The sequence below is a fragment of the Chrysochloris asiatica genome, unplaced genomic scaffold (assembly GCF_000296735.1).
Source record: "Chrysochloris asiatica unplaced genomic scaffold, ChrAsi1.0 scaffold00031, whole genome shotgun sequence".
In the NCBI taxonomy this organism is placed as follows: domain Eukaryota; kingdom Metazoa; phylum Chordata; class Mammalia; order Afrosoricida; family Chrysochloridae; genus Chrysochloris; species Chrysochloris asiatica.
The window spans coordinates 1995205-2004777 of NW_006408549.1; the positions used below are offsets into that span (position 1 = coordinate 1995205).

A 9573-nucleotide genomic window follows, 5' to 3' on the forward strand; every position below is an offset into this window, starting at 1 on the left:
GAAGGTAGAATCTCCACTGAGTAGTATCCAATCTGTCTAGGCAGGGTGGATGAAAGGAAATGTGGACAGGTTTCTTGTGATACAATAGTGAATAATTGTTATAAGGACTGCTTGTCAGGGTTGGAAATGTAAAGGTAGACATTTTGTAGCAAGGAGGGAAGTGATTAACTTTACAGTCTAGGAGCGGAGGTCCCAGGGACCATCAAGGAAGAAGAGCGGAGAGCGGGATCCTATCCAGAGAAGCAGTGATGCCAGAGATGGAGGCAGAGATGATGACGTGGAGAGATGGAGCGGCTGGGGACTTTAAGACCCAGAGAGGGAGAGGGGCTGACGAATGGGCGGGGCAGGCTTGCAGGCTTGCAGGGTATACCCTTTGGCTGGTTGATGATGCATAGAGGGGACTGTAACCATGACAGTGAAACGATATATGACGGATGAATGTAAAACTAATGTTCTCCCATGTAAACTATCACATAATTTACAATAAAACATTTTAAAAAGACCGGGTTTGGGGAGCCTCAAGGCAAGCAATCAAGTCCCTTCAAGATAAATCCCCCTCCAAGACTGAAACTCAAAGGGAACACATGATCAGGCAAGTAAGCTTGCTGGCAACCTCGTTGGTTCACTGGTGAGTGTAAGAGGAGGAAAGGCAGAATGAAGATATAGGCTGAGTCTGACCACATTTCATAGACTCCCTTTGACCTGGAAATGAGAGAGAAAAGAGGACGGGCTGATAGGTCCGAAGTGTAGTGAGACCTGGGAACTCCTGAGCCCATTGACAAGGACATAACCACAGAGGGCTAGAGCTGAGAGTGAAGCATCCAGCTGATATGAACTGAGGAGAGACGCACTAGAATACCCAAACTTGCAGATATGACCCATTTGACCAATGGCTTGATGATCAAAACTTGACTAAAGGAATATTTTTAAATTTTTTTCATAAAAGAAACAAGTGTAAATTGCTACAATTTGAGGAACTTGACCTATACTTATGGATGTAGTAGCTCAAAATACCAACTGAAAAGGAAGGAGTCTTCACATCAAGGATCAATCTTATCCCCTCAATACACAGAGTTGATAGGGATGGGCAACTTAGACACAGGCTACCTAAAATGGAGGGACTACAAAAGCATGAAATGACTGGCTACAAGTTTTCAAAAGGGAGTTTAGTTTCAGAGTGTACAGGGGAAGATAGAATCCCAATTGAATAGTTTTCATCTTGTCTAGATGTGTCTGGCGAAAGGAGATGGGGATAAGTTTCTTTTGATTCAATAGTAAGTAGCTGTTAATCATGACTAATTGGGATTGTCACAACTGTAAAGGCAGAAGTTTTGTAACAAAAGGGATGGAGTAATTCATCTTACATTCTAGGAACAGAGGACCCTAAGACTATCAAGGGAGAAGAGCATGAGTGGAATGTAGGACTCTATCCAGAGAGCAGCAACACCAGAGATGGAGGTAGAGAGGACGACATGGAGAGTTGAGCAGCTGATGATTCCAGACTCATGGAAAGAGAAAGGCAGTGTGATGGTCGCCAGGAGGCAAGCTTGTAGAATGTGCCCTTTGTTGATTTAAATGACTATATTATTTCTGAGTGTTTTTATGTACATCCAAAATAAACAAAAAGCCATAGGGAATAGTAGCAAATACTGTTGAATGATGATGCATGGAGGGGGTTGTAATCATTGATTGCAAGGAAACAATGAGTGTAAAACCAATGTTCTCCCATGATGTAAACTATCACTCAATTAACAATATAAAGCTCCAAAAAAAAGACCAAGATTTCTGGTCATAAAAAGAAACCTGCGACTATGGTCGATCCTCGACCACCTTTCAGGTCTGGAAGGGAACTCACCCTGGTGAGCAAATTGTCAGGCAAGCAGTAAATAGGTATCTAGGGGGGACAACAACACTAGTAAGGTATGCTCTCCATGGAATGGTCAATCATTCAAAATCAAAAGAGCAACATTTACCTAAGTTGAGAAGGGATGGGAGGTAGGCAGAATGAAAATAGAAACCACAAGGAAGAAGTGAGATACCTATTAATGCATGGAAGGTATTGCAATCACTGGGATGAAATAAAGTTTATAATTTGTTGAATGTAAAACTAATGATCTTGTCTATAAATCTTCACTCAATTCACACACAAAAAAAATTAAAACAAAGAAACATAGGTCAAATAAAAATTATTGAACTAAAAAGTAAAATTAAAAACTGAAATTTTAAGCATGAAAACCTTTATGTTGCAAATCAACTAATTATTTTGATAGTAAAAGAGTTTTACTATATGTTGTAGGTTCATTTCCTGGATGTTTTTAACACTGGTATATACATTGTTTAAAATTTATTTTAAAGAACAATTATCAAATCTAAACTACAAAATTTGATTTTTTAAACTTGATCACCCTTCAGCTGTCTACAATTACTATATACGAAAAGCAATTAATTGATTAAAAGGACTGAAACATTACAACAATTTTCAACATTATTACAAAAATGCTACATTTAATTTGGCATGATTTTTGTTGGATTGATATCAACTGTTCAGAATGCTAATGTAGAAACATGACCTTACTTTCTGACCAAAATATGAACCACAAATTAATTCCATACTTTGTTCAAATGCAAGCTGAACAACGGATTCTAATGTTTTCTTCCAAAATATCAACATCTTTCTCTTAGAGAAACATAAATATTTCAAATTTTTCACAAAAATATATAAACTATTGGCAAAAATATATCTTTCAAAGTTTACAGAAGTTTTATACATAGATACCTACTCTGACTGACCTTGTTTAGTAGTTTTCTCATCAAGGAAGTTAATAGAAATGTACCATAATAATTTCAAATTTAAAAGTAAACAATCAAAAGCTACTAGGAAAAAATAATAGTTGATTTTTTACTCTATTTTTAAAGATTATATTATTTTAATCCATTTTTTATTTTTCATATTTATTTAATCTAAACAAAATGAAATCACTAAATATCAATTATAATTTGTTTCACTAGCATTCATAAATGAATGCTGTTAAAATAAAATACAGCTAATATATGAATTCTTATCATTGTAGTAACCTAATCTTATAACTAAAAGAAAAACTTCTGAAACAATCATAGACTTATACTGAAAGTCTATGATTGTTTTAGAAGCTTTGCTCTATATTTTTAAGCTTTTTTCAGCTTAGAAAACAGTACTTAATGATTCTATCTACAAAAGTTTTAAAAGAATGCTTTAAATCAATCCAGGCTACTAGGTAACTGATATCATCAAACAAGCATGTTATTATTCCCATATAAAAAAGTCTTTAGACCTTATTTCCCCAACCAGCTTTCTCTACATTTCTATGTTCTCCTTTATAATAAAACTCCTTGAAAGTATGTTTCTATGCTACTTAATCACCAATACTTCTCTTTCCACTTATTTTTAACCACTTTCACAAATGTTCCATTCCATACTCTGTAAATCACTTGATGCTTATCTACTAGAGCAGAGATTCTGCAACATCACTGGTTACTTACTCTGCTTCTCTGGTTGATTTTTCTTCACATTTCCGCTTTTTATCATCGTAGTGCTCAGGAACTTGGTCTTAGAACTTTTCATTTTTCCTTCTCACACTGATTTTTATTTAGTCTTAATATAAGACTCTTAAATTTACACTCTAAAATCAAACTTCCTAGCTGAACTCCAGAACCTATTAAACAGCTCTACCTGTTTAATGGAGCATCTCAAATTTATCATAAACAAAAGTCTGTATTTTTATCTCAAACCTAGTCCTCTCACGGTCTTCCTCATTTCAGAAATACAGAACCCACCCTTTCCAGTTTCTAAGGAGGCCTCCTTGGATTCTCTTAATTTAACCCATATGTCCCAAAGAAATCTATAAAGTAGTCTTATTTCCGTGACTTACAAAACACATCCAAAATCAAATTACTTTTCACCACCTCCACTTGCTACAGACCAAGTTCAGGCCTCCACCATCTCTCACTGGAAAACTGCTATGCTATCTGCCTGATCTCCTGATTCCAGCTTTCGTCACTCTACATCTGTTTCAACAAAGCAACTATAGTGATCCAGTGTCAAACATGTCAACTGCCCTGCTTAAAATTATCCAATAACTTCTTATGTCACTCAAAATAGAAAACAAAGTCCTTAAAATGAATTACAAGGCTCTGCCACTTATGGACTGTACGGACACTCACCCTTCCACTTCTCTGATCTGATTCTGTACTATTTTCACATACCTCACTTTGCTTCAGTTCCTAGGCCTCCTTACTGGTTCTTGAACTTTTGAACTGTTACATTCGCTACTCCTGGAGTGCTCATTCCCACATTTCTACAAGGCTTCTCTCATTTAAATATCCCCTTCACAGAAAGGCCTCCCCTAATCCTTCCATTTTCAATTCCATAGCCCCACCTTCCAGTGGAAGCACTCACTATTCCATTCCGTCATTATTTCTACTACATAACCCTTATCATCAATACACACTATACATTGCATTTGTTGGTTTATGTAATAGTGTAAGTTTCAGAGGCATGGATTTATATCTAATTTGTTCACTGTGATATACCTACAGCCAAAAACAGTACCTGTCACACAGATAGCATTAATATACATTTGTTGAATGACTCCAGGTACTGTTCAGGAATCTGATTAAGTGTGGCAACTGAACTATAAAAAACAAGAAAATCAATAACCCAAAATGTACTTTGGGTTGTATATGAGCAGAAGAAACAATAAAATATAATCAAATAAAAACACATACGGACTCCAAATGTACAAGTAATTTTCTATTTCTTAAAGTAGGTGATAGGATATAAAGATGTTCAATCTATTTTTCTTTACCCTGTACATATACATTATATATTCAATGTAAAATAAATTTTGCATACACATTATATATGTGCAAAATTTATTTATACTTTTTTACTAATAAACGAAGTGGTCAGATTATATTAAGTACTGCTAAAAACAATAGAAGAGTATTTGGTAAGAAACTGGGACTGTTTGAGGAGAAAATAACAGATAAAGAAGGAGAGAAAATTGCATTTTGCTACAAAAGAGAGTAATGAGATGGAACAGTATCTGGAGAAATACTTGAATTCAAGGGAGATTTTAGATGAGAAAGTCTGTTTTAAAAAGAATATGAAGGCATGTGTATATGACGACTAAATGATCCATTAGTGAAGGGAAAACTGTCATAGCTGACAGAAAAAGACAGTGCAGAAAGCTTTAAGAAGTTAGAAGAGGATCCAAAGTCAAAGATTCCAAATGGAGATTACATAATTCCACAAAGTAAGGATTATTAGACTTTTACATCTGCTGAGAACAAAACAAGAAACTCTAACTGAGCTAGATTCTTCCTAGCAATCAAAATTTAAGCATTAAAGTTGATGGGAATGTGAATAGCAAGAGAAAAAAACCATACCTTGAAAGTTATAGTTGCCTTTGTGCAATAAAATCCTATAGAAACAATAGGATCCTTCAAAGTCTGTGCTTTTTGTTGATGCATGGTGGCTGTCGGATCATTTCCTAGGTAGTCTTCCTCATCATTATCATAACTCACAATTGCAGGCACAAATGACCAGGCCCATGATACCCATCCCTGTGACTGCTCATCATCTTGCTGTGAATGTAACTCTTGGGTTTTGTACTGAGCGGGATACTGCATGTCTATTCTTACTTCATCCTCAGCACCTAGCAATCAAAATAAAGCCATATTAAGTAAATTAAACTGGAGAATTTAACTGAGAGAAAAAACATTTGTTGTTCTGGTTGTTAAGTACCAGCGATTATTGTTGTTTTTATTAAATTAATGAAATAATAAATACTTTCCAGCAGATTCAAGTGTATCTATTCTCTGTTGATATATGAAAATGTTGTTGTTAGAATCCTGGTGTAGCGCTGCAGATTACTGTGTATGTTAAATTCTATAAAAATGTTCTTCACCTATCCTTTTTGCTATATATACAGTACATCCTTCACTATTATTTGAAATAAAAATTAGCATCACTTTCAAGTTTCTATATGCTGTACTGTGTTGATCATATTTCAGAGATTTATCAAGTGATAAATACAGAGAGTAAATGCATTCTGTAATATCTCACTCATTAAAAAAAAATACCTATCTCCCCATATTAAACCTAATGTGGTCAATAACTGACTTTTCTCAAAAATACAATTCTGGAATGAAACAAGAAAAGTTCTGTTTCCTGATGCACTCGGCTGAAAAAGAGAATGGCAAGCGCTCCTAGGCAAACACATTCCCCAAAACAAGAATGATCACTATAGAATTTTTTAAAAATTAAAGAAATGTTATAATAAAGTGACCTGGATACATAGCTACAAAAATAACAGCATTAGTTAGCAAGATAAATGTATCTTTTCTGTTCTTCAAATGAGAAAATTATAGTAAAGAAATGTTATTGGTTATAAACCTGTTTATACCTGGTTATTAGCAGACTAAGAGTTTAGATGTCAACCATTCTTTTAACTTATTCCATCATACAACACTACTTTTGTAAAATCAAATTTGATCACTCTCTTTACATAATTCTAACAATACAAATTAAAGAGATGCATAATCATGGAATTCAAGGAGGAAAAAAACTTTATTTTTATTAAATTTATGAAATAATAAATGCTTTCCAACAGATTCAAGTGATCTATTCTCTGCTGACATCTGAAAATAAACATTCCATTAAATATTACCCTGATTCAGGTGCATCCAGGGTTCTCGCTAAAAAAAACTTCATTAACTTTTTGCCAAGAAACCCTTAAAAAATCCTACACTTGTGACAAGTCTATCGACCATATGTCAATTCTTCATTCATCTGGAAACAGAAAAGCTTAATAAACAATAATTATAATCACAGCATTAAAAAACAATAAACCTTCAAAATTAGTTACATACTAAACAAAATTCTTTTGCATAATTATTTATACATGGTTTATATATGGTTTAACCCTAAAATTATGGAAATTAAATAAATTTAGTTTTATAGCTAAGCCATATATAAATCATGTATAAATAGATAAGGTCTATATATCTATTGTTGTTGCATAGTGCCATCGAGTCGGTTCCTACTCAGAGCAACCCTGTATAGGGTTTCCGAGGAGTGGCTGGTGAGCTTGAACCGCCAACCTTATGGTTCAAGCCGACTTTGCAGTCCAGCGCATAAATCCACAGTACCGACTTTCACAGTAACAATTATATATATATATATATATATATATACACACACATATTTGTTGTTGTTGAGTACTGTGGAGTCAGTTCCAATCCATAGCGACCCCACACAGGGTTTCCAAGGCTGTAAATCTTTACAGGCGCCAGAAGCTTCATCTTTCTCCCACCGAGCGGCTGGTAGGACCTTGAGGTCCTAGATATAGCTATAGCTATAGCTATAGCTATAGCTACAGCTAGATAGATAGATAGATAGATAGACAGACAGACAGACAGACAGACAGATAGGAGTTCTGGTAGCATACTGGTTACGAGTCGGGCTGCCAACCGCAAGATCAGCAGTTTGAAACTACCAGTCACACCTCTGGAGAAAGATAAGGCGTTCTGCTCTTGAAAAGATTTACAGTCTCGGAAATCCTGTGCGGGGTCACTATGGGTCGGAACTGACTCGACGGCACTTAACAACAACAACAACCTCTTCTTATCAGACATACTACTATTCTACTATACACATCATACTTAACAATTCATGTATCTGTCCACTGTACTGTACCATAAGATTTTTTTTTATGTTTTATTGTGAATTATGTGATAGTTTATATGAGAGAACATTAGTTTTACATTCATCCTATCATAGTTCATTTCATTGCCATGGTTACAATCCCCTCCAGGCATCATCAACCAACCAAAGGGTATACCCTGCAAGCCTTCTACACACACCCCCACCCCCACCCGGTCATCAGCATCCAGCCCCTCTCCCTCTCTGGGTCTAAAGTCCCCAGCTTCTCCATCTCTCCATCATCTCTTCCTCCATCTCTGGCGTCACTGCTTCTCTGGGTAGGGTCCCTGTACCATAAGATTTTAAAAGGGAACATATATTTTTTATCTCTGTAATTTACACACTACCAAGCATTATATTTTAATAAAATTATAATTAACTGAATAATGGCATTAACCCACTAGATAAAAATAAAGCATAAATATCAATCAAGTTAACAGAACTAAAATAACTCATTTATGATTAACTAGTTATATATCTACTAGTGAAAAAATATTATTACTTCCATTAGTAGTCACTAATAAGTGAAAGGAAACTTAATTTTTATAAAGTGTACTTTTTGAACACACACTTCATATTATTAGAAATATTAAAGCTATTTTTAGCATATTGGGAAATAATTAGAATAGTATACAGCATGGAAAAAAGTAGTATCAAACAACAAAAATACAATCACATCATCACATTAGTGCACTGCCAAACTCAATCTAATTTTACAAAGTTTCCACTGGAAAAACACCTTGTGAGAACAATAAAAAGTAAAATAAATTTTTTGCTATATTTACCTGTAATGTTTCCTAACATATCTTTATTATGACAGGAAGGTTCTTCTGTTTCTCCACCTTTACAATTACCTATTTCTCCATAATAAAGAGCAATCCCTAGTTGCATTATACGGATAAACATCGGCAGTTGTTGATCTGTGATAGAAAGTTTCAAACTCTCAACTAAGGTATGAATCTGTATTTTGAAAAGATAAAACAAAAGAGAAAGTTTAAAAGGAATACCATTTAACATAAGCAGAAATTTTTTAAATTATAAAATGATATAAAATAAATAAAAATGTCTCAAATAGTTCTACTACTTCAGCAAAAATAGTCTAAAATATTAAAAATTAAATTTTGCTATGATAATAAACAAATTTTATACAGAAACTATATTAACCCACATGATGAGGATACAAATAAAATTGATAATGAGAAGAAATATTTACACTAGATTTTCAGATGAACTAGTCCAGAAGAAAAATAAGTTATAAAAACAAAATACCTGTTTTATAAAGTTATGAGTATATCGAAAGCTAGATAGATTTGTCAAAATTAAAAAGTGTTTCATAACATAATTTTAGTAAAATTTTAATTGTTCTTCTCAGCTTTATTAACCAAAAAGAATACATTGCTGTTGTTGTATAAGTGTTATGCTGTCTAGTCAATTATAACTCATAGCAACCCTGCATAGGGCTTTCAAGGAGTGTCTGGTGGATTTGAACCACTGACCTTACAGTTAGCCATCCAGTGCTATGTACATATCCTAAAAACATATATTAAGTAAAAATACAGTATTATGGCTATGGAAGAGAGAAAATAATAACATTTATTGTAAAATATAGAAAAATCAACTGAAATATATATCCAAGAAAGTTTTTCAGATAAATCAGAGATATGACAAATTTATTATATCAATTAATTATATGAAAGAAGTAAAATTAATAACAAATAAATAGAATATATAGCAGTCAATCAAAGTTCTCCTAAGGAAAAAGAGACAGCTATGGAATATAAACACAGGAGCTCTGTGGTAGGGCAGTGGTTACGAGTCGGGCTGCCAAC

At 34.1% G+C, this 9573-nt stretch overlaps 1 protein-coding gene across 3 annotated transcripts in view; it reads right to left on the reverse strand.

Moving 5' to 3' along the window:
- The window catches only part of VPS13B (vacuolar protein sorting 13 homolog B (yeast)), a 1072080-nt gene that overhangs the window by 985437 nt on the left and 77070 nt on the right, over positions 1–9573 (reverse strand). For all 3 annotated transcript variants that reach the window (XM_006859183.1, XM_006859184.1, XM_006859185.1), the window contains 2 exons: positions 8530–8704; positions 5428–5696 (listed from right to left, as the gene is read on the reverse strand). In XM_006859183.1, the coding sequence (XP_006859245.1) occupies positions 5428–5696; positions 8530–8704 (444 nt within the window). The remainder of the gene's footprint in view (positions 1–5427; positions 5697–8529; positions 8705–9573) is intronic.